This window comes from Emiliania huxleyi, assembly GCF_000372725.1.
Source record: "Emiliania huxleyi CCMP1516 unplaced genomic scaffold EMIHUscaffold_96, whole genome shotgun sequence".
Taxonomy (NCBI): domain Eukaryota; phylum Haptophyta; order Isochrysidales; family Noelaerhabdaceae; genus Emiliania; species Emiliania huxleyi.
Window position 1 is genome coordinate 259,475 of NW_005194878.1, and position 24,108 is coordinate 283,582.

Consider the following 24,108-nt stretch of genomic DNA (forward strand, 5'->3'; position numbering starts at 1 on the left):
ACCCCTCCAGACTCCCGGACGTGTCAGATGCCTCTCGGACACCTCCAAGCCGTTGTGCTGACTACCACAGAACAAGGACATCGGCGCCACCTCTATCCCGCGGCGCGGGGCGCGCACGCTCGGGCCGCGCGAGGTCTCGCCCAACACGTCCTACGGCTGTACCACAGGCTGCTGGCGCGGCTCGGCGGGGTGCCCCCGCACGAGGCGCGCCACCGCTATGCGGCGGCGGAGGAGCTGCCACCGCCGCTGGAGCGGCCCCGCATCGCATGGCACCGCTCCCATGCTGCTCAGCACGAGGCGCAAGCTCACCGAGCGGTGCTCCGGAGCCGGGTAGAGCGGCACCGCCACCGTGTCGAAGAGCTTGTACGGCTGCTGCAGCAGCACCTGCGGCGTCTGCTGGAAAAAGTTGCGGAACGGAACGCCGCCGCAGGTAGGGTCCTGCTCGTGGACCATGGCGATCGCGATGCGCCGGTCCATCGCCGCTTGCACGAGGCGCGCGACGGCGCCGCCGGCGTCCAGGAAGGTCTTATCGTTCAGGTAGAGCAGAAACACTACGTGCCCGGAGAGCGGGGCCGCGTTGACTCCCTCGAGCGCCTCCTCCGCATCGCGGATCGTTACCGTCTCGGCGCTGGCGGTAGAGCCGCGCCCCTCCCTCGCCGCCGTCTTGAGCTCCCTTGCAATGCCGACGGCGCCCTCGTTGTCGCGGCACACGAGGATGGTGACGGGGCCGCTGAAGGCAACGGGGCCCGCCTGGCCGGGCACCATCACGCCGTCGGCGAGCTCGGCCGGGCGGCTCGCGTAGTAAGGAGAGTGCAGCAGCATGCGAAGCGCGACAGCCTTGAGCGACTCGAGCTGAAAGGCGTTCACCCGCACCCACACGATCGGCGGCGTCGCCTCAAACACGCGCGCGAGCATCTCGCTAGGCCCGCTGTATGAGGGGTAGGCCGGCGGGGCGGTCTCGACGCAGTGCTCGCGGCACTCTGCCTTCAGCGCCTCGATCGAGGCGCCGCCCTTGTCGACGTCAGCCTCCTGGATCGGGATGAAGGGCCGGTTCGAGCCTAGCGCCGCGTAAAGCTCGCGGCGACAGTTGAAGCTCTTGAAGTAGCCCGCGCTGAGGAAGACGAGAAAGGTCGTCGCGTCTCTGACCGACTCCTCGAGCCTGCCCACGTCCTCGAGGTTGTCGACGTCGAGCCAGATCCGGACGCCGGGGAGAAGAAGCTGGAGCTGCCGCACGACGGTGTGCGTCTGGTCCTGGCCGGTCCCCCAGCAGTGCGAGATGAAGCCGTGGAAGTGGCACTCGGGGGACAGCTCGAGGACCGGATGGCGGCCGGAGGAGGAGAGGCGGATGGTGGGCATGCGGACGGCGCTGATAGTCTTGAAGAGGACGACGAGCAGCGACGCGGCCAGCATTGCGGCGGTGAGCGCGATCACAAACTCACTCGCGCCGCGCGCGCTCTCGAAGCCGACGAGGGCCTTGCACATGTCCTCGTAGGCGGCGCTCTCGCACAGCTGAATCACCATGCCGGAGATGAAGCAGCAGGAGAGCAACAGATTGGCGGTGCACGCGAGGTAGAGGTCGTCGTCACGCCTGAAGGGCCGGGCGAGGGCGAGGGCGGCGAGGTAGAGGGCCGAGACAACAGAGGCGACGAAGAGGCGGAGCAGCTTGCTCGAGCCGTCGTCTGTCTGAATGAAGAGCACCAGTGAAGCGAGGAAGAGCTTGCGGCCCAGATCGACGACCTCCCAGAAGAGGAAGCGCGGGTCGTAGTCGCGCCAGAGGAAGCGGCTGGCTCGGGCCGTTGCCCTGACTCGCTGCGCCCGCACCTCGGAGCGGATCGAAAGCAGGAGCGCCAGGAAGGCTAGAGGCACGAGCACCGGCCACAGGACGAAGAAGGCCCAGAAGTACGCGTCGAGGCCGCTGTACTCGTCGTCGGCGGCGCTGCAGAGCACGTCGAGGTCGGCCACGAGGTAGCTGCGCCTGTCCCCGGTCAAGTCGTCGACATTAAACGACTCGCACTGCCGCGCCTTGAATATGGAGCGGGAGACCGAGGGCAGCACGAGGTAGGCAACGAGGATGGCCCAGTAGAGGAGGCGACGCAGCGTAGCGCGCACAAGGTCGCGCCGGAGGGCGTCGGCGCGACCAGACAGAAGCCACTCCGCGAGGGCGCAGCAGGCGAGGGCGGCGCCTCCGAGCATGATAGATAGGATCGGCCACAAGCCTGCGAGCAGGAGCCGGTCTCCCATCGAGCCGATGCAGGCATCCGGATAGGTGAGGCCGATTAGGTCGAGGCTGATCGCGTCCATGAAGTCGGTCCAGCGCGTGAAGTCCTCGTGGAGGCGGACGCCGTAGACGGGGCCGAGCGTCGCGGCGATCTGGTAGAAGCTGACCAAAATCTTGAACTTGGGCTGGAAGCCGACCTAAGGCAACTGATGCGAATGGTGTCTCGCCACACGCAATATGTGAGGCAGCGACGGGCTACTCCCATTCTATGATCGGCAGAAAGTCCACGGCAGGAGAAGAGGCAGTGCAGGGTGACTGAGGGAGCTATACACGCCGACCTGCGACTCGCAGATGTCAAGACGTGCTCTGAGGCGGCCCCACGCCTCGGCGCGGGGGAGGGTGCGGTACAAGAAGAGCCCTGTCCCTGCGAGAGCGACGACGACTCCCGCCAGGATGCCGAACCGCCCCGTCGTCGGGCAGTCGGCGCAGCCTCGCTCCGCGCGGCTGAAGTACTGCTCGTCGCTCACGCACCACTCGCAGAGCGGGCCGGTGTGACCGAGGTCGCAGCCTGGGCCGGCGCCGCCAGACGCCGCGAGGAGGCGGCGAGAGGTCTCCGTTGAACCGCTCGAGCCGCTGCAGTGGTCGGAAGCGTCGCACTCGTGGATCTCGGTGGTTCGCTCCGAGGCGCGCCAGTAATCGCGCCGGACGCCGAGGGTCTCGAGAGTGGTATTGGTCGCGCAGTTGGCGTTCAGCGGGCACGCTTTGCAGTGCTCGGTCGGGAAGCGAAAGATGTCATCCGGAAGGGCGCTCGCGTCCCGCAGGTAGAAGTCCTCCTTGCAGATGGAGCAGGTGACGTCGCCGCTGTCGGAGCCGGTAGGGTAAGGGCAGGGAGTACACTGCGAGAGGCCCTCGCTCGCCGCGTAGGTGCCCGCCTCGCACTCCTCGCACTCGGTGGAGGAGGCTGCGAAGCGTCCGATCGGGCACAGCTCGCAAGCAGACATGTTGGCCGAGGGGGCGATGCTGCCTGGAGCGCAAGGCGCTGGCTGCGCGGCGCCGCCGGCGCAGAAGCTGCCAGGCGTGCAACCGACGCAATCGTCGAGGCTCTCCAGCGTGGTGGACGCCTTCCCGTTGTAGAAGCCCGCGGGACAGGTCGCCGGCAGCTGAGCGCTGCTTCCCTTGGGACAGAACGTACCCGGCGCGCACTCGAGGCAGCCCGCGGCTCCGGAGTCCGGCTGGTACGTCCCTTCATCGCAGACGGTGCACTGGCCTTGAGCAGGCGTGGCTGCGGTTCCCGGAGAGCACACGGCAGGCGCGGCGCCACCTCCCGCGCACGACGAGCCGGCGGGGCAGGCGAGGCACTCGGGGTCGCCGTCGGCGTCCGTCGCGTTGGCGTACGTGCCCGCCGCGCACTGCGCGTCCAGCTCGCGCGACGATCCCTGAGGGCAAAACTTGCCAGCAGCGCAGCGGACGCAGGCGGCCTGGCCGGTCTCGTTCTGGTAGTAGCCCTGGGCGCACAGCTCGCAAGCCTCGCTGCGCGCCTCGGCGGCAGAGCTTCCCATGGCACACGCCGTCTGCTGCGTGGAGCCGGTGGTGGCGAAGTGGCCCGGCGAGGCGTCGGTGCACTCGCTCGCGGCGGTCGCGCCCTGGTAGGATCCCTCGGCGCACAGCTCGCAGACCTCGTTGCGCGTGCCGCTTGCGAAGCTGCCCTTGTCGCACGCCGTCTGCTCCGTGGCGCCCCGGGCGGCGATATGCCCCGGATCGGCGGGCGTACACTGCGAGGCGGCCGACAAGTTCGTCTTGTCCGAGTAGGAACCGCCCTCGCACGGCAACGGCCGCGACGCGCCCGGCTCGCAGTAGCTGCCCATGTCGCACAAAAGGCAGCTGGTCGCGTTCGACTCGCCCTGGTACGTCCCGCCCGCACAGCTGGCGCACTCGGAGAGGCCGGCCGTGGCGGCGAAAGAGCCCGGCGAGCACTCGGAGGGCGGCGCCGCCCCGCCGCCGCACGACGAGCCGGCGGGGCAGGTGAGGCACTCGGGGTCGCCGCTCCGGTCGGTCAGCCTGGCGTACGTGCCCGCCGCGCACTGCGCGTCCAGCTCGCGCGACGACCCCACCAGGCAGAACTTGCCGGGAGCGCAGCGGACGCAGGCAGCGGCGGCGGGCTCGCTCTGGTAGTAGCCCTGGCCGCACAGCTCGCAGGCCTCGCTGCGCGCCTTGGCGGCGAAGCTACCCTCGCGACACGGCGTCTGCTCTGTGGAGCCGGTGGTGGCAAAGTGGCCCGGCGAGGCGTCGACGCACTGCGAGGCGGCGGTGAGATCCGTCTTGTCCGAGTAGGTACCCGCGTCGCAAGGCAGCGGCGCCGACGCGCCCTTGGCGCAGTAGCTTCCCTTCTCGCATTCGCGGCAGGACGTCGCGCCCGTATCGTTCTGATAACTGCCCGGAGGGCAGTCCGTGCACTCACTCAGCCCGGGCTCGCCGCCAAACGTCCCAGCACGGCAGCTCGCGCAGGTCTCGCTGCTGTTTGCGCCGGTGATCGGGCTAGAGGTTCCGGGGGGGCACTGCTGGCAGGCGTCGGGTGAGCTGCTGCCCGTCTTCTCGTTGTAGCTCCCCGCAAGGCAGGGCGTGAAGCCGCCGCCACAGTCGTCTGTGACTTCGCAGTACCCACCCGCGGCGCACAAATCGCACGACGTCTGCCCGCGCTCCGTCTGAAACTCGCCAGCAGGGCACTTCACACACGCAGCCTGGCCGGTGAGGTTCTGGTACTCCCCTGCGGCACAGTCGAGGGGCTGGATGGTGCCTGCATTCGGGCAGAAGCGTCCCGCGGGGCAGTCGGTGCAGCTGGTGGCGTTGAGCTGATCGGCGAACGTGCCGGGAGGGCACTCGTCGCAGGAGTGGACCGCGCCGGCTGTGGACTGGCTCGTCCCCGGAGAGCAAGGGAGGCACGACTCGGCACTGGCTGCGCCTATCGCGGGCATGTAGAAACCAGGCGCACACGGGAGCGGTTCCGCTGTGCCCTTGGGACAAAAGTGGCCTCGCTTACACGCACCATCGCAGGAGGAGTTGGTGAGGCCGCTCGTGTTCCCGTAGTAGCCAGCAGGGCAGAGGTTGCACTCGGGGACGCTGAAGTCGCCAAAAAAGGAGCCCTTGCGCGGCATCCAGCTGCCCAAGCGGCAGTCCCAGTTTATCGGCGAGTTGACTGTCTCTATCGTGGCACCGTCGTTGTCGTCGCCAGCGGTGTTGCCGGTGAAGGAGGCGTCGCTGATCGAGGAGGGCGTGTTTGAAAGGAACAGCACCGAGCCTGACCCGTCCGCTCTGTTGTCGATGAAGTCGATACCCGCGATGGAGAGGGGCTCGCTGTTAGACGCGTAGACGACGCCGCCGTACTGCGGTTGCGAGGAGAGAGCGGGATGAGGCTGCCGTGGCCCTCTCCATCTCCCGCCCCGCTGCCGTGCGGCGCTGCAGGGTGCGGCTAGCTCTACGCGGCGCACAAAGCCAGCCGAGCAGCCCGATACGTTCGAGCCGATTATCGAGACCACACCGCTGTACTGTGCGAAGACGACGCCGCCGTTCTGCGGTTGCGAGGAGAGAGCGGGTTGAGGCAACCGTGGCCCTCTCTATCTCTCGCCCCGCTACCGTGCGGCGCTGCTGGAGGGAGGCTAGCTCTACGCGGCGCACATAATATGAAGCAGAGCAGCTCGTCACGGTCGTGCCGATTATCGAGACCGCACCGCTGTTATCATTCGCGTAGACGACGCCGCCGTCCTGCGGTTGCAAGGAGAGGGCGGGGTGAGGCAGCCGTGGCCCTCTACATCTCTCGCCCCGCTGCCGTGCGGCACTGCATGGGCGCGGCTAGCTCTACGCGGTGCACAGAGCCAGCCGAGCAGCCCGTCACGGCCGAGCCGATGATCGAGACCGCACCGCTGCCAATCGCGTAGACGACGCCGCCGTCCTGCGGTTGCGAGGAGAGAGCGGGGTGAGGCAGCCGTGGCCCTCTGCATCTCTGGCCCCGCTGCCGTGCGGCGCTGCAGAGGTGCGGCTAGCTCTACGCGGCGCACAGTAGCCGAGCAGCCCGACACGGTCGAGCCGCTTATCGAGACCGCACCGCTGCCAATCGCGTAGACGCCGCCGCCGTTCTGCGGGTGCGAGGAGGGAGCGGGGTGAGGCAGCCGTGGCCCTCTCTCTCTCTCACCCCGCTGCCGTGCGGCGCCGCATGGGCGCGGCTAGCTCTACGCGGCGCACATAAGAAGCAGAGCAGCTCGTCAGATTTGAGCTGATTATCGAGACCGCACCGCTGTTATACGCGTAGACGACGCCGCCGTTCTGCGGTTGCGAGGAGAGAGCGGGGTGAGGCAGCCGTGGCCCTCTCTATCTCTCGCCCCGCTGCCGTGCTGCGCTGCAGGAGTGCGGCTAGCTCTACGCGGCGCACATTAGCAGAGCAGCCCGACACGGTCGAGCCGGTTAGCGAGACCGCACCGCTGTCATACGCGTAGACCACGCCGCCGGACTGCGGTCGCGAGGAGAGAGCGGGGTGAGGCAAGCCGTGGCCCTCTCGATCTCTCGCCTCGCTGCCATGCGGCGCTGCTGGAGGGAGGCTAGCTCTACACGGCGCACATAGCCAGCCGAGCAGCTCGTCACGGCCGAGCCGATGATCGAGACCGCACCGCTGCTCCACGCGTAGACGACGCCGCCGTTCTGCGGTTGCGAGGAGAGAGCGGGGTGAGGCAGCCGTGGCCCTCTGCTTCTCTCGCCCCGCTGCCGTGCGGCGCTGCTGGAGGGAGGCTAGCTCTACGCGGCGCACATAGACAGCGGAGCAGTCTCTGACCGTCGACTCGATGATCTCGACGTCGCCTGCGCCGTAAGCGTACACAACACCGCCGCCGCTGCCTGCACTCCTCCCGTTGACGAGGGTCAGCCCCCGCAGGGTGAGGCTGCAGCCGCCCGAGAGGTAAAAGAGCCCGGTCTGTTCCTGGCCGTCGAGCGTCGCGCCCTCGCCGCTGCTCGCGACGGTCACCTTGATGTCGGACGAGCAGCTGATCTGGCTGCCCAGCTTGAAGTCTGCCCTGGGCGGCAGGTAGATTGAGACGTCAGCTTCCGAAAAAGCAGCGTCCTCGATCAGGTTGCGGAGCTCGGCCTCGCTCTCCGCGGCGACAAAGCCGGGGGCCAGCGGCGGCGGCGGCGACGACGGTGCACATGCCAGCGGGAGCAGCGCGACGAGGAAAAGCAAACACGCGCCGCGCCTCGACCCCGTCCGGCACCGCACGAGGCGCCCCGAGCTGCTCCTCCGCACCGAGAGCAGCACGCCGCACCAGCACGCTCCGAGCAGCAAGAACAAGGCAGCCCAAAGCTGACCGCGCTGCCGGGCGCGGCCAGGCGCGGAAGAGGAGGTTCCGCTCGTGAAGGGAAAGTGGAACGGGGAGGGCAGCTCGATGGAGCGCTCGTCGGCCGGTGGGCCCGTGGGAGGCTTGTCGGTCTTGGAGCGCTCGTCGGTGAGCGCGTGGCGGAGCGCGTGGCGAGGCTCCACGTGCCACGCAAGGGCGGCGCAGTGCGGCTGCCAGTCGGCGCACACACTTGGGACCGAGAAGATGTCTGACTCGACCGCGTTCGAGTCGGCGACGGTGCTGACCTCTGCAGGCCACGCCGGCTCCTCTAGCGTGGCCGCGAGAAGAGGTTCGATGGCCTGGCAACGCTGGAGGAAGAGATCCTTGGTTGGGACTCGAGAAGCGTCCGTCAATCCGTCGTTCGCCCGCCACTCGCCACCGGCGTGCATGCTAGCGACGGGCGCGCCGAGGCCAGTCTCGACCAGCTTCCGCACCTCCAACATCCCAGGCTTCCCAGCGTCGGCGGGCCGCAACTCGGGCGACGTGTCGTTCACGGGCCAGACGATGTCGCGTCCCCGAGCGATGATCCCCGTCCTGTTGCTGTAGACGGAACCGACGAGGTCGATCTCAGGCTCGCCCTTGCGCTCCATGCTGTTGCGCGAGGCCGGGACGGTCTCCAAGTCGGCCTCGGCCTACTCGCAAACACACAGGCAATCGTTCCGTCAGCGGGTTGCAAAGCTCGCACATAGAAAGAGCCAGAGGGGCGCTCACCGGCTGCTTCTCGTAAATTTCCTTGACGGACGCCAGCGGCTCGCCAATTAGGTGCAACGGCTCGCCCACCGCCTCGCCAATCTCGTTTATCAGTGCTTCCCACGAGCGCCCCTCGTCGCGTCCGCCCTGAACGGCGCGCGGGCTGTTAGTCGCGAGCTTGCGGATACTAGCACGCGCGAGCGAGCGCGCACCGGGTGGTTGGCGGGCGCGCTGTCCGTCGACGCGATGGTTGCAAACGAGCTGGTGTCGTTGCCGCCAACCTCGCAGAAGCCGTTGGGCGATGCCGGCGTGAGCGGCTTTGCGACGGTCGCGAGAGGCGATGTCGGCCACGGGGAGTCGTTCCGCTGCGAGGAGAGAAGCGCGGCGGTGGCAGAGCACGAGGAGTGCGCAAACCCGGCTCCGAGGCAGAGCAGCGCGAGCATGCCAAAGAGGCGGAGCAAGTTGTAGGACTTTGGCCACGAGAACCGGCCGGCGGCAGAGCCCTCGGGCGTGATGATCGTGGTCGTCTCGACGTCGACCGTCGCGCCCTGAACAAGAGGGCGCGAGACTGGCCGTGTGAGAGCGGCGAGCGGGGGAGGAGGCCGAATATGCAGGCGACGAGCACCGAGTCTGCGGTCGGCGGCGTGGAGCCGCCGGTCACCTTGCCGGTGCCACCGAGGATGCCCTCGTTGCCGTCCGTTCCGAGCAGGCATCCGAACCCGTTGCTGCCGCCGACCGGGGTGCTCTTGGTGCGGACGATCGGGGCGGACGCGCCCTTGCGCCCCTTCTTGCGGCGCTTCTTGCGGCGCGGGTTCGACGGGGTGGTCCAGTCGGCGATGCCCTGGGCGCGCGCAAGCGGTGGGTGCGTCAATAGTTGAGCTCTGCGCGTGCAGCACCGCGGCGTGCGAGGCGCTCACCGCCGGGACGGGCTCCTCCGCTGGAAACTCCTTGGCCGCCGAGGCGGCCCAATCGGCGTCGCCCTACGCAGTGAAAGCAGGGCGGGTGGAGGAGCTGGTCGGCAGACGCACGGCGCAGAATGCAAGGCGCTCACCGCCGGGGCGGGCTCCTCCGCTGCGCCGGTGACCGGCTTGAGAGCCGGCGCTTTTTTGGTGACCGGCTTGAGAGCCGGCGCTTTGTTGGTGACGACGTTGGGGGACGTCGGCGGGTCGGGCGGGCGCGCGTTCTCTGACATGATGTTGATCGAGTCGACTCGTACCTGCGAGGGGTGGATGGCGAGTGGTAGTGGGCTGAGTTCCTCATTGAGAGGGGGGGTCGAGAGGGGGGGGGGGGGTCAAGGGCGCCGCGCCTACTCGCAGCGTACGTAGCTTGAGGCCCAACTGCAAGAAGCCGCGGCGGCTCCCCTCGTCCCACCTTGTTTGGTGGATCTGCGCAGGTGACGGCGGGCGAGCGTCAGCATCGCAAATGGGAGGAGTATGGCGCGGACTCGCTTCGGGCGTCGAGGGGGCGCAGTAGGCATGGAGGCGATTCGCGGCTGCGCGCTGGGTCGTCGCTCTGCCCGCGATCCGGGTGTGCACCACATAGGTCGCTTGAGCCTTGGAGAGCGAGCCGCGCGCGGGGCGGGGCGTTCGCAGCACGGCGGGCACAGCACGAGCGCGCTGCAGCGCATGGGATGTGGGGCGAAGCGGCCGGGCACGCTCGCGCAAAGGCCAACACGCGCCGCATCGCGGGGGGCGCCGGGAGAGGGGCAACTTGAGTCTCTTTCCTCTAAATCTAACGTGCACAAACCCAGGCGCCGTGGCAATCGTTCACAGAAAAACAGTTTCGCGGCCCACGAAAAAAAGCAAGAAGACACCAGTAGTGTGTGTGTGTGTGTGTGTGTGTGTGTGTGTGTGTGTGTGTGTGTGTGTGTGTGTGTGTGTGTGTGTGTGTGTGTGTGTGTGTGTGTGTGTGTGTGTGTGTGTGTGTGTGTGTGTGTGTGTGTGTGTGTGTGTGTGTGTGTGTGTGTGTGTGTGTGTGTGTGTGTGTGCAGAGGAGAGCGACGTGACAGAGGAGGAAGCGACAGGGGAGAGAACGACGAGAGTGGGACGACCGCGAGGTGGCATGAAGGGAGAACCAGGTGAGTGCAACAACCAGGCGCCGGGGCTCTTCATTGAGCTTCGGTTTGGAAAGCATTCGCAAACGATCTTCACCAAACTTTTTCTTCTGGCAAACTCTTCCATGGAACTCGTCGGAATGAAACATTTGAGGGAACACCGGCGCTTTTCTCGCGTCCGCGTCCTCGAGGATTTGGTGTAACGCGATCCACGCAGGCGTGTTTTCCGCGACGATGTGTACCCCTTCTGCTTCTCCCGCGACTGCCCGGCTAGTTCGAGGGTGGGTTGGAGGGGACCAGGGCTCTGCTGCTGGGGGGGCGGGGGGCTCCCAGGTGTGCAGGGGGGGGTACCGAGCAGTGTGCGGCCGCAAGCGATTGCGCGAAATCCCACACGTAAACGCACAACCCCGGGCCCCGAAATCGCACAGTGATGACAGTGACATGCAACACGGGGTCCCAGGGAATCGTTCACAGAAAAACACCGACCGCAAGTGTGTAGTATTTTTGCTTGGCCGTACGTCATGATGAAATTCTGCAAAAACCTGGCCGGCCCCTGCCCTGCCCCTACCTAGCTACCTACCTACCTACCTTCCTTATGGGAAACTAAAAAAATCACTGCATGGGAGAGATTTTTATTAACCAAAACAAGAAATCACGACTCTCACAGTGATGGGTGAAGGTGGGGTTTACTAAACCAACAAAGTGATGGCTGGCGGCGGCGACGGCGGCGGCAGCGCGCGCGCGGCGCGCGCGACGGAGGGGCGGAGCAGCGACCGCTGGCGCGGTCGCTGCTCCGACTGTGCCAGGGACGAGCGCTCTGCGCCGCTGCACAGAGCGCGCGTCCGGCAAGGGGGGGCAAGCGTGGCGGCGCGGGACGCGCGGCGGCGGCGGCGAGCAGCCGAGCGCTCCGTGCGCGGTGAGGCGGCCGGGTGAGGGCGCGGCGGGTGACGGGGCAAGGGAGCAGCCCACACCCGGCCGTCGCTTTTTGAGCGATGCCTGCGGCACGCCTGCGCAGGGGCCGCAGGGCGGTCAGTTGTGGGGCGAGGCGGTGCCGGCCGCGGGCCGGGTGCAAGGCGCCGGCCTCGGCGCCGCCTCGGCGCGCAGCACGGGCCCGGCGAGCCTCTGAGCGGGAGCCGAAGGTTTGCTGCGGTGGGAGGTAGGTAGGTAGGTGGTGGTGGGGTGGCTTGACTTTGCAGAGGCCGTCCCTAGCTGTGAACAGCAAAACGGGACAGTATTGACACAGTGTTCCGAGGGCAACGCGCACGCCCGCGCACGCCGCGCACGCGCGCGCACTACGCGGCACTACGCGGCACTACGCGGCACTACGCGCCGCCCGCGCACGTGCGCGCACGTGCGCGCACGCCCGCGCGCACGCCCGCGCGCACGCCGCACTACGCGGCACTTCCCAGGTTCCCTCACGCTCAGATTCCCTCACGCTCAGATTCCCTCACGCTCAGATTCCGTGCAAGGGGGTGCCGAGGTATGCCGCAGGCCGGGATGGAGTGAGATCTTGCGGGACAGGGCGTAGGCTAGCGCGTGAGGGCGCAGGCAAGTGCCCGAGGGTATGGGGGTGGGCGCCACCCTGGGGCTACCCGTAGCATTGTCGGCTCAGTGACGGGTATCCAAAGAAAGAAAACACAAAGTATGCCGCCGCGCTGGGCGCCGCTTGATCCGAAGTCTCTCGATTCGGCAGGAAACACGAACGGCATCGCGGCGCGCGACTTTGTCACGTGCGTGCTGCGCTTCGCGATCACGCGCGAGACGGAGTATAGGGGAGGGAAACCCCCCGGGGGGGGTTGGGGGGTTGGGGGGGGGGGGGGTGGGGGAAAAAAAAAAAAACAATTCAAACCCCCGGGGGGGGTCCCCCCCCCTGTATTTGGTGGTGAAAAGATTATGGGTGCCGCACCGCACAACATCTGAAATCCGGTTCGGGGCAGAAATGGCACCATTCTCATCGGCATTACACTGACGACGCCTGGCTCGATGCCAATCCACTCACTCTCGTCAGCTCACTCTCTCTTTGCCGGTCGCCGCGCCGCCCTGTCCCTGGGGCCGGCGCTCGCGCTGCTGACGGCCCGGCCGGCGGCGGCTTCCTATGCGATGCAACAGGCAGCGGTGCAGTCGCAGTCGTGGCAGGCGACAGGAAAGGAGAAGGAGCGCGCCGTGTACCGCGCGATCGAAGAAGACATCGACTCCAAGCGCCGCTTCCGTGAGGAGGCCGGAGACCTGGGCTATGTCGGCGGAGAGTACACGAAGCGCTCCGCAGCGTCGAGAGCGTCGTACGACCGGCAGGCTGAGGAGTCGCGGCCACAGGGGTCCTACACGCGGCCTGAAGAGCTCGTCACGGCCGGCACGGCCCGTGCGGTGAGCCGCCGCGTCAACTCGCTCTGAGAGCTCATGCAGCTCTGAGAGCTCATGCAGGCGTGTGAGCTGTGCAGGCGGTGTGAGAGTGTCCGCTCGTTCGCTTGGTGCTGTGTCGCGCAGGCGGGTTTGTTTGGCTTGGGAATAGAGCTCGGAGACAGTGCACTGATCGCACACACACACACTGCGCGTCACCGGCGAGAGGATCAGCTCCCTCGAAACACACAAAACTCAAAAGTCGGGTTCACCAGCCGGGCGTCCGGTCTCCGGATGTCGTAGTGGCGAGGGGGCAGGGTCTGAATCCACCGCTCAACCTCCTCGGTGTAGGCACCGGGACCGGCACCCTCCCCGTCGCCTAGAGGGGGATGTCCCGATATGTGGAACCGATTGTTCCAACTTAGAGAACGCCACCCTCGCCACTGCCGCCCTCCGCTTCGCCGCCGCTGCCGCCGCCCTCCGCCTCGCCCCCGCCGCCACCTCCCGCCCGCCTCGCCGCCACTGCCGCCGCGGTCGACCTCGCATTCGCCTCCGCCTCCCCTCCGCCTCGCCCTCTCGAAGCCGCCTCCCTCCTCCTCGCCGCCGCGGCCGCCGCCGCCGTCGACCTCGCCGTCGCCGCCGCCTCCCTCCGCGTCCGTGCCGTCGCTGCTGCCGCCGTCCGCGTCGCCGTCACCGCCGCCGCCGTCCGCATTACTCTCGCCGCCGCCGCCCTCCGTCTCGCCATTGCCGCCGCCGCCCCCCGCCTCGCCGTGCCTCCGCCGCCGTCGGCCTCGCTCTCGCCTACCTCCGCCTTGGTTGCCGTCGCCTCCCTCGCGCCTCCCTCCGCCTCGCCGTTGCCGCCCCCTCCCTACCTCCACCTCACCGCCGCCGCCGCCGCCATCGCCCTCGCCCTCGCCGCCGTCTCCCTCCGCCTCGCCGTCTCCTTTGCCTCCCTCCGCCTTGCCGCCACCGCCGCCGCCTCCTTCCGCCTCGCCGCTGCCGCCGCCGCCGCGCCGCCGACCTCGCCCTCCACCGCCGGCTCCCTCCGCATTGCCATCGCCGCCGCCCCCCTCCGGATCCCCGTCGCCGCCGTCGCCGTCCGCGTCGCCGTCACCGCCACCGCCCTCCGCCTCGCCCTCGCCGCTACCGCCGTCCGTCTCGCCGTCGCTGCCGCCGCCATCCGCTTCGCCCTCGCCGCCCGCCGCCGCGCCGCCCTCCCGCCTCGCCGCCTCCGCCGCCGTCGGCCTTGCCCCCCCCCCCCCCCCCCCACCACCACCACCACCGCCGCCGCCGCCGCCGATGACCTCGCCGCCGCCGCCACCGCCATCGACCTCGCCGTCACCGCCGCCTTCCTCGCCTCGCCCTCGTCTCTGCCTCCCTCCGCCTCGCCCTCGCCGCCGCCGTTCATGTAGATACCTCGCCGTCGCCGCCACCTCCCTCCGCGTCGCCGCCGCCTCCCTACGCGTCGCCACCGCCGCCGCCGCTGTCCGCGTCGCCGTCACCGCCTCCGCCGTCCGCCCCCCCCTCGCCACCGCCGCCGTCCGTCTCGCCGTTGCTGCCGCCGCCCTCCGTCTCACCCCCGCCACCGCCGCCGTCGGCCTCGCCCTCACCGCTGCCGCCGTCGTCCTCGCCGTCTCCGCCGCCGCCGTCGACCTCGTCCTCGCCGCCGCCATCCTCCGCCTCGCCGCCGCCACCGCCTCCATCCGCCTCGCCGTCGCCTCCCCCTCGCCGTCGCCGCTACTTGCTCGTATTTTAGGTGCGTCCACGCCTCGCCCACCACCTTCCGGCAGGGCCCCGGACGCTTGGTTTCGTCCTCATCCCCTCGCCCCTGCCCCGCCCCCCTTCAGGTGAGGCCCTGGCGACTCAACTCGTGCTATGGTCACCGGGAATGGGCAGCTGCGCCACGCTCTTCGAGAGCGATCGACGGCGGCGGCTCGTTTTCCGCACGCGTACGGCGGCCTGCTGCCGGCGCGGCCGGGCACTCCAGGAATTTATTTTGAGTACTCTCGTAAACTCGTGACGCTTGTGGGGCTAGTATGTTGTTTTCTGGGGGCGTTCGGGGCGGAGGAGTATTTTTTTGTGCGCGCGGGCGGCCGGGGGCGGCCCCTGGGCGCCCTATGGCCGATTTTTTACAATCGAACACACCCGGCAGCAGAGGCTCCGTGGGGTCGAAAAGTCGACGCTGGGAGTCGCAATCGTCAAACCGTCGCAACACCACGCGGTACGCACACACCGCCCACATCCCCTCCACCGCTGAGCAGGCGCAGATCGACCGCCGGGCCGCGTAGCCGTCGTTAAGGAGCGGTTTTTGGAGCCGTACGAAGAGGTCCCAAACGGGCGAAGATGCGGTTTTTCGACGACCACACGCGATTTGGTATCTGGTTTTTGCTAAAAACGGGCCGCCTAGTGCAGCATCACTAGTACAACACGCAACCACACTGATAGCTCCACACTGGCCGGTATAGGCGAGAACCGACGGCGTCACGGTCGCCGGAGTGGACGCACTGCACACACACTGTGACCGTGTCGACGGTGTGACAGTGAGCTGACACAATCGTCGGCGCCGCGCTATCGCGGCGCCCCGCAGTCTACACGCCTCAGACGCACCCCTGAACGCGCCATGGGCGCGCAGATACACCGCAGCGCCGAGGAGAATCCACACCTGGCCGGTCCCGAGCCCCGTCCTGGGCCTCCAGGCGGCCGAAGATCGGCGTTCGGGCGGGAAACATACCATGTAAAAGCTTTCCGCGAGCTCTCTCCACTCTCGAAGTACCAGCTTACTTTTCGACGCTCACAGAAGGTCACTCCAGTCTATCTCCACTGCTGCACTCCACAGATAAAGAAAAGCACGAGCTGGCTGGCGTGATTTTTTCCGACGCTGGAATTCTTTTTATTCTCTCTGCCACATCAGTCCAGTCCCAGCTCCACTAGTTTGGCTTGATTTGCCTTGATACTCTTGGCACGCTCAAGCTCATACTCAGAGAGAGGCTGTGTTGAGGACCCAGGTTGCCCTACCCTCTGCCTTTTTCTGGCTGCTGAGCAGGCAGAGCATCTCCAGCCAGCCACTGGAGGCTGCATCAGGGGAGGGGCTAAGCACTGCATGTGCATGGTGGTGTGGCAGTCTTTGCAGCACAAGAGCTCATTCAGCCCTGCCACCTGCTCTCCCTGGGAGCAGGCACAGCAAGTCAGCCCACCCTCTTGCGCAGGAATGGGCTGCCACTTCTGCCCAGCTGTCAGAGCTCTGGTGGCTGTATCCTCAAAGTGATCAGGGGGCAAGTAGGTGGGTTCACTGGCCCTCCTGGTCTGTCCAGTTGGAATGCTTCTGAGAGGGCAGGAGAAGGCATGAATCCGTCGGATAGCTGGGTTGCCTGAGTACCAGTGAATGTACCTCCAGCCAAAGAAGACATACCACTTCTTGGGCTCACACGTCACCTTCCTGATTGGGTTTGGTTGTGGTACCCATGGGTGAGACTGGGCCTGTGATAAGGCTTCTTCCAGAGAGAGAGGGCTGAGCTCCGCTGCTGATGCTGGCAGCTGGTGGGTTGCGGGGTCGTCCAAGTCAACTAGTGGGCAGGTTCTGACCACCCCTCCGCTCAGCTCCACCATGCAAACCTGCAGAAGCCCAATAGTTGTTAGCTGTCTCTTCTGCAGTGCTAGCCAAAAGTCTGCCTCTGGCTCCTCTGTGATGCTAGCAACCCCAGCATTGTCCCACGCAACAAATCGCCACTTTGAGGGCCTGAGGGCCACAGGCAAGATGTATCTGTCATGGTACAGCATGAGAGAGCATCGAAAGTTGACTGATTGGTCTTCAGTCATCTCCCCTCCCTCCTCCAAGCAGAGCATGGCATTGGGCTGTGAGCCCCTGGTGTTGTCATCAGTGTGCTTGGTTACCGCGGCCGTCAAGCAGAAGAAGGCAAAGCGCATCATCCAAGCCACAAACCGTGTTGTGACCAAAGACACTGCTGCTGCTCTCATGATATCTGCATACTCCTTGCCATTGTCTGGTAGGGAGGTTTCTGATTTACGAGACTTGAAGCAGGCACGTGAGCCACGTACGAGAGTACCAGCTGGCATGGTGCTGCCCTCCGGGCGGGCGTAGTGATTCATGATGCAGTTGAAGCCGCCGTAGTCAACAGTCGGCTTGCTTTGATCCCCTTCCTCTTGGGTGAGCTTGAGCCTATGCCAGTTCCTGTCAACGTACTCGATTGAGTGCTTGACCTTGAGGACTGCTGTCCTTAGGTGCTTCGGCCGCTTGGAGACTAAGGCGGCGGCGCCACAGACGTGGAGCTCAGGCAAAGCAGCATAGTCGGCACGTTCTTCTTCACTGATGGTGTTGACAACAGCTGCGATGTCTGAGGCCCGCTTGGCATTGCGGGCAGCTTTACTGCCTCGGGGCATATATGCGCGGGCCACAAGCGCGGCGAGAGATGCGCAATGCCGATGATGGACGGTCGATTACTAATTGAGACTTTCACAACGCATTGTCGTGAACACGTTTCGGGACGGTTTGGAAAAATTAAATGCCTTGCGCGGCCCATTGTCGCTCCTGGGCCTTTCCATTTCGTATTTTCGTGCCGCGTCTCCCTCGGACGCAATAAAAGGCGCACGGCAACAAGTTGCTCGGTCCTTGGGAGCCGCATACTGAGGAGGAGAAGCAGTTTTTCTGCGTATCGCAGGGAAATGGATCCGCAAGCGCGTGCGTGTTCCGTGCTTCCGCCTGCCAGGCGGCAGCATTTCAAGTCTCCCACCTGGCTGCCCTGCCCACACACCTTGAAGAGAATATTTCTTGTTGGATGTTGGTTTTCAAAGATCTCTCTCTCTCACACCTGTTTGTGCACACCTCGCGCGCAGAGTTCTTTTTCGATGGCAGAGTTCTTTTCGGCGCCGCGGTTCTGATGCTCGCCTCCGGAGAGGGGGAGTTGTAGGTATGTTGTTGGGAGGGGGGGCGAGAGAGAGAGAGACTCTCTCTCTCTCTCTCTCGAGGGGGGGCCTCCGCCGGCGCCGCCATACCAACGGCAAAGACCGAATCCTCGGAGCATTTGCCGCCTTTGCCCAGCTCACCTCGCTACCTCGCTCCCGCCGCCTCGCCCCGCTGGCGCCGCGCCATGATGCGACGGTCGTCTCGTCGGCAAGACGCGCGTCAGCACGCGCGTGATAAGGCGAGCGCCAGAGCCACGGCGGCCGAGCTGCGCGAGTGCCGAGAGGCTCAGGCGCAGGAGCAGAGGCTTCGCGCCGAGGTCAAGAAGTTCGGCCCCCGCCCGACGCCAGCTGAGGAGGGCAGGCCGCCGGAAGGCGTCGCTTTTATCGACTGGCCTCGCCGCGAGAGCGTGCTCGCCGGAGTGGATGCCGAGATGCAGCGGCGTGGCCTGGGCTCTCTGCTGAGGGCCCAGTCCGAAACGGGCGCCAAGTTCATCCAGTTCGACCGCCGCCTCAAGGCCCGCCCCTTCGGTGTCCACCTGCCCTCCGATGCCGTTGCGTCTGTCCAGTCCTACCAGTCCTTCGACACGCTGTTCGATGCTTGCGTTGCTGTGCGCGAGCAGATGGGAGCCGAGGAAGAGCTTCGAGAGGCAGCTGTGGACCAGCGAGGCGATGACCTTTCGGACGGGCAGGCGGCGGAGGCGGCCGACAAGGAGCACGTTGACCTCTCGCGTTTCAAGAGACTGGTTGTCGCAGGCGGCGGAGGCGGCCGCTTCTACGTGAACGGCAGCGCCCTTGTTGATGCCGTGTGCGGATCTCGTCACAGCCGTGACAATGTACTCAGCCTCCTCAGCGACGCCGACCGCTGGCTGCTCCTCCCTCCTGGCGGCTTCTCTTCGCTCGGCCACGCCGCCCTGGCCGTGGCGCGGAGCGACATGGGGAAGCAGATGGTCGCGCGGCAAGAGGAGCGTGCGCGGCTCGCGGCTGCGCCAGCGGTGCAGTTGAAAACGACGAAGCTCCCGATTGGCATCTTCCAGTTCCTGCTGCTGCCGTCCCTGCTCTCCTCGATGCTCTTCATCTTCAGCCGCGCGGCAGAGTGGACCCACAACTCTTTCATTGAGCTGCCGCAGCGCGCCATCGCCTCCGCGTCGGGCAGCGTGCTCCACTGCTTGCCGCTGCTCGCGAGCCAGACGGCGCGCACCCGCCCTTTCCGCCCCTCCCGCCCGCCCCTCCACCCACCCACCCTTCCCCACACACCCCACGCCTCACCTGCTTCCAACAGGTGCGCATCCCTGGCTGGCATTGCCCGGCGCCGCTCTCATTTGTGAAGGCCGGGCTGATCACGCTGCTCCGCAACCTCCTCTGGCTGCTCAAGTATACGGGCATCTGCCTCTCCTTCATCGTCCCCGGCATCACCACCTACCAGCTCGGCCTCCTCGTCGGCCACCCTTCGATGGTCAAGATGGGATACCTGCTTTGCCTGCACTTCCTGCCCGCGATCATATGCGTCATCTGTTGTGCGTCCCTCCCCCCCCCGCCCTCTTGCCTCCACAGCCCCATGCACACCCCTCCACCCCAACTCGCCCTCCCCTCCCTGTCCGGCAGGCGACGACCGAGGCATGGCCGCCTTTGGCCTCCGCCTCCTCTCCTTCCTCGCGGGCAAGAGCGTCGGCTCGCTCGGGTGGGCGGCGTGGCAGGTCAGCCGAGATTCCGTTTCGATTCCACCGAGATTCCACCGAGATTCCGCCGAGATTCCACCGAGATTCCGCCAACATTCCAGCCGAGATTCTTCTCCTCCTCTCTTCCCCACGAGGCCACCCCTCTTCTCCCCACTCCGTACCTGCAGGTGCGGCTCAGCGAGTACGCGCACGAGGTCTTTTGGCTGCACGCGCAGCACGCCACCCTCGGCCCGGCCTGGGTCGGCGCGCTCGCGGCCGCACCCTACCTCACGTACATCTCCTTCCAGAGCACTTGGGCAGCCATCGAGTACACCTTCGTGACCGACAGCAGCGGCGTGACGCGCATCCGCCGCGTCCCCTTCATCAAGATCGTCCACGTCGCCGACGCTCGTTACCAGCAAGAGGCCTACGTGTCCGAGTACGACGCCAACCTCCGCATCGCCTCCGCACTTCGCCACGTGTCCGAGACAGGCCTGTCCGATGAGCTGTCTTCACCGACCGTGCCGCCCTCACCCACGCGCCGCTCTCGATTTAGGCGTCTTCCGCTTCTTCTACGCCGGCAAGGTGCCGGGCGCCACGATCAACACACGCAACATGGCGAAGGCGCTTGGCACCTTCTCCACTGGCGCGCCTGGCATCATGCGCTCGGGCCTGGGCGCGCTGACTACGGAGCTGCGCGCGGGGGGCTCGCTGGGTGTGCCATGGCGGCCGCACGGCGTCGACCACCCGGCGGCCCCAAACTCGCCAGTCCGGGGCGAGTGGAGGGTGTGCTTCCCGCTGCGGCAGGTCGGCAAGCGCTCGGAGCTCGCGCTCCGGCCCTTCGTCCCTGCGTGGGGGGGGCCGCGGCTGCGCTCGCCGTCGGTCGAGAAGGTGCTCTTCCGCTGGGCACCCGCGCCTGCCGCGCAGCAGGCAGCCGCCGACGCGGGGGCCGAGGCTGCAGCGGCCGCCGACGCCGCCTCGATCAACCTGCACGTGGCGGCAGCGGCGGCGGCAGGCTCGAGCGAGGGGGCAGCCGCCCTCGAAGCCGCTGAGGCCGCACACGCAGCCGCCGTGGAGGAGGCGGCGGAGGCGGCGGAGGTGGCCGAGGTGACCCTCGCGGCGGCGGGCGCGGCCGAGGCGCGAGATGGAGCTGGCCGGCCTCTGCCCACTCTCTCCTCACCCTTTCCTCGCAACTCTCCCTAGGTGCTGCTCACCGAGCGCGAGGCGCTGCTCAAGGTGGTCGAGTCGGAGGCCTTTCGCACTGCTTGGCAGCGCTGGGGCGGCGTGGCTGTCGTCCACGACATGGCGCGGCGCATCCTCTCTCTCGGCCCCGCGGAGCTCACCGCCCTCGCGGAGTACCTCTGCAACAACCGCGGCGTCAAGGCTGGCCCACGAGACGCGGCTGCGCAGCAATTCTGCACTCTCACCCCTTTCGCAGCGTCCATAGGTCACGGGCCCGTTTGTCGTGGAGTCGCCCCCGCTCGTCCGCATGTTGTGGCAGGAGCACCCGGAGGTGGCGGCGCTGCGCGAGGCGGGCGTGCTGCCCGGGCCGGACGTGCTCCCGCTGCTGCACGTTGCGGTGCAGTACGGCCAGCAGCCGACCGCCGCCGACGTCAGCGCCATCAACGTCTACCTCGCGGAGGCGCGCTCCTCGGTTCGGCTCGACCTCTCGCAGCTCGCCGCCGAGCAGAAGCGGCTTCTGCACGGCGGCAGCGACGCCTTCGCACAGATGCTGCGCGACAGCGGCTACGACCTGGAGCCGCTGCGCGCGGTTGACGCCGTCACGCACGTCTCAAGCTGACAGCGACTCGTTGTGAGGGGAGGCTCTGCGTGTAGGCGGCCGCTGACTTCAAGAGGAGGTGGGTCGAGCGGCTCCAGTCGGTGGCCGCCGCGGCGGCCAACCTCGCTCCTGCAGCGCGCGCCGAGCCGGCGCCGAGCCTTGCACTCGCCACAGCCTCGTTCTCGCATCAAGTTCACAGGCTCCTGCTCTGTAGGTGCCCGAGGACATGGACGTCAACGAGTGAGGCGCTCGTGCGCCGCGCTCGTCTCCTCGCTGCCGGGCGACTCCCCCGCTCGGTGCCCTCCTAGCACGGGTGCCCTCCACGGCACCCGTGCTGCATGTTGCCTCGGTGCCTCGCCCGGCACGGGGCACGCACCCTCTCTGTCAGTGCCATCGACACGCACGCCACTGCCCGGCGTGATTGTCGATGGGCACTGCCGCTCGGGATCTCTTGCATGTGCCACACGCGCGCGCACACGACGCGCCCGCCTCGCTTGTGCCGAGGCGGCTGGCAGCGCCGCCACCGGCGGCATTCCGCACGCCGCGAACATGTACCCACCGTTGGCGCTGTTTCGCGCCGTGGGAGAGGCGTACCCAAGTCACTGTCATACGTTGCATGTGCCACACTGGTGTGTGCGCGCTACCCGAACCCAGACCCGCACAGTTTGGGTCCTCTTGCTCTCTGACTCCGCGCACCGGGCCACCGGTGTCCGGAGATGTCGTCTCACCTCTGTGTTCCTGAGTGCTGAGAGAGATGTGGAGTTTGCATGTCGCAAGCTATTGAAAATGAGGTATTGTGTAACTGCAGACCATCTCTTGTATCACAGAGCTCGCGCACGGTGCACACATGCACTCGAGGCATATATGCCTCGACTGCACTCTCGAGTGTCAAGATTCATGCAACACCCCATGATGATAGGAGCGTGTGCGTGCGCAATCTCGCGCATCATCGTACAACTGAACTATAGCTGAGCAGGGATGCCATTGGACTAGGGAAGGCGGGCCGGGAGATGCCCGCTCAGATCTAGGGCGCGACGCCACACGGGCATCACCAGGCAAAGGAGAGGAAGCGAGGGAAGCGAGCGAACCAGCCGAACCTCGCCGCGCGCTCGTGCAGCAGCGCGGCCACGTCCGGATTGCGGTTATGCAGCTCGGCGATACGCCCCGGTGTGGGGCCGGTATGGGCTGGAGCCTGCTCGAGCAAGCAAGCGCGAGGTGAGGGCACGGCCGACGGCAGCGACGCGGCAGGGAAGGAGCAGCCCGCACCGCTTGCGCCATGTGCAGCGCCTCGGGGTACGCCTCCAGTACCGCGCGGACGACCGGAAGAAACACGTTGTAGGCGGCCTTGTGCAGCGGCGTCTCGTCAGCCTGGGCGCGGGAGTGATAGAAACCGCTCGGGTGTGTGTGTGGCTGCGGCAACCAAAGTCGGCTGCTTGAGAGGCCGAAGCGGGGCGGAGCGGTTTTGGGGAACGCGCCCGGTTGGCTTCGCGGACACCGTCTGGATAGGCTTCGATGAGGGCGAGTATGACGTCGGGCGACGAGGTGCAGCGCGCGGCCTCGTGTAGAGGGAGCTCCCCGAGGATCTAAGAGGGCAGAGGGTGCGAGGGTGAGCGCCAGACCGAATCCCTCCGCTGAATCCCGCCGCGGACGCACCGCGGTCCGCGAGCGAGCAGCCTCGGGGTGTACCTCAATGAGCCGGCGAATTACCGCCTCGGAGTCGGTGTAGGCGGCGGCGGCGTGGAGGGGAAGCCTCGCGGCCTGAGCATGGCAAGCGGCGTCAAGGAAGGTGGAGAGGACTCAGCGGGCGGGAAGGGGAAGGCGCCACCGGATTCGTCTCTCGCGCGCGCTCGGGCGTGATGAGCTCGAGCAGGCGCTCGTCGGGAAGGCGGTAGGTGCTGCTCTGCAGCAGCGAGGGCCCCGCCCCTCGGCCGCGCGAGGCGGCCACGTGCGGCACGCTGGTGGACCACGGCCAGGCGACCGGCTCGCGGCAGATGGGGCACTTGAGATCCAGGTCCTCCAGTGGCACAGAGGCGTCCCCTTGCTCCACCGCGTCGCGGAGAGCACAATCTTGGCAGATCTCGTGGAAGCAGGGCCAGCGGAAGGCAAACTCAACGGTCGGCACGCCGGCGGCAATCTCGTCGTCCGTCGCCGGCCGCACCGCCTCCACATAGCAGATAGAGCACAGAGGCTTGGCCAGAAAGCCTGCGCGCTCCTGCACTCTCGTCGGCACACCCTCGCAGATCTCCAGCACCTCGACGAGCGCGTCGAGCGCATCCAATTCCAAGCGCTCGCGGCTCGGATAGGGCGCCGCGTCCCAACGGCGCAGAGGGTCTGCACTCTCGGCGTGCGGGCGAGCGGCCAGCGCGCCTAGGGAGCTCGCGCGATCACGGAGCACACCCCACCACTCCGAACCGACCGGACGCGCGGGGAGAGGGGGCAGTAGTGTATCCTCGCTGCCGCCTCCGTTGTCGCGTGCCGATTCGAGCGCTGACTCGAGCGCTGACTCGAGCGCCGTCTCTACTGCGGCGGAGTTGTCCTCAAGGATGCGCCAGCAGATTTCAGCGTCGGGTCCGCCGAGCACGAGCCCTACGCGCCGTGCGAGGCTTCCGGCAAAGTCTCGGCTGTGCGTGGCGTCAAGGAATGTCAGGGACGCAAGCGCCGCTGGGAGCTGCGGCAGATGAGGTGGCGATCTCGCAGACCGAGGCACGGGCGAGTCGTGGGCCGCCGCGCTAGGGTCGGGCGGGAGCTTCATGGGCCGGGCCCACGAGGAGCCCGCCCTCACTCAACACCGTGCACGCTCAAACCTCGAGGTTCTTTCTTTTTCTTTTTGAGCTTAGCCTTCGATGTTATGAAGCAACGCAAGGCGGACATGGCATATTGAGAGCGCCTTCGTTGTTAATAATACAAGCCCAAGGTCCCTGGTAGCAGCCATCACTCGCACACCAATGCATGGCCACCATACACAATCTGGCTAGGACCTGAACACGGCATCGGCCGGCGCCGAGGCGCCGGCGGACTGGTTGGGTAGTAGTCTAAGTTCTGAGCCTCGAGGCTGGACGGGTCTAAGTGTGGCTAGCCAC

At 66.9% G+C, this 24,108-nt stretch overlaps 4 protein-coding genes across 4 annotated transcripts; 2 read left to right on the forward strand and 2 right to left on the reverse strand.

Moving 5' to 3' along the window:
• Positions 1-150: 150 nt before the first annotated feature.
• EMIHUDRAFT_107847 (hypothetical protein) lies at positions 151-9,475 on the reverse strand (the record flags this gene model as incomplete). Its single annotated transcript, XM_005756611.1, has 15 exons — positions 151-2,415; positions 5,335-5,598; positions 5,704-5,784; positions 5,891-5,977; positions 6,084-6,164; positions 6,271-6,348; positions 6,455-6,535; positions 6,642-6,719; positions 6,827-6,907; positions 7,503-8,225; positions 8,305-8,430; positions 8,496-8,831; positions 8,945-9,124; positions 9,201-9,263; positions 9,335-9,475. 15 exons carry the CDS (start codon positions 9,473-9,475, stop codon positions 151-153), a joined length of 4,665 nt encoding a protein of 1,554 aa, XP_005756668.1.
• A 2,505-nt stretch (positions 9,476-11,980) lies between these two features.
• Positions 11,981-12,727, forward strand: EMIHUDRAFT_221362 (hypothetical protein; the record flags this gene model as incomplete). Its single annotated transcript, XM_005756612.1, has 2 exons — positions 11,981-12,102; positions 12,274-12,727. The coding sequence occupies 2 exons, from the start codon at positions 11,981-11,983 to the stop codon at positions 12,725-12,727; spliced, it is 576 nt and encodes a 191-aa protein (XP_005756669.1).
• A 5,297-nt stretch (positions 12,728-18,024) lies between these two features.
• On the forward strand, positions 18,025-21,049 carry EMIHUDRAFT_466249 (hypothetical protein; the record flags this gene model as incomplete). The annotated part of the gene is made up of 7 exons (XM_005756613.1): positions 18,025-18,747; positions 18,873-19,107; positions 19,196-19,287; positions 19,437-19,679; positions 19,741-20,355; positions 20,452-20,625; positions 20,696-21,049. 7 exons carry the CDS (start codon positions 18,025-18,027, stop codon positions 21,047-21,049), a joined length of 2,436 nt encoding a protein of 811 aa, XP_005756670.1.
• Positions 21,050-21,787: 738 nt separating this feature from the next.
• On the reverse strand, positions 21,788-22,932 carry EMIHUDRAFT_422807 (hypothetical protein; the record flags this gene model as incomplete). The annotated part of the gene is made up of 4 exons (XM_005756614.1): positions 21,788-22,220; positions 22,295-22,611; positions 22,682-22,786; positions 22,854-22,932. Coding segments are annotated over 4 exons (805 nt in total), but the record flags the coding sequence as incomplete, so codon positions are not given.
• Positions 22,933-24,108: the final 1,176 nt, after the last annotated feature.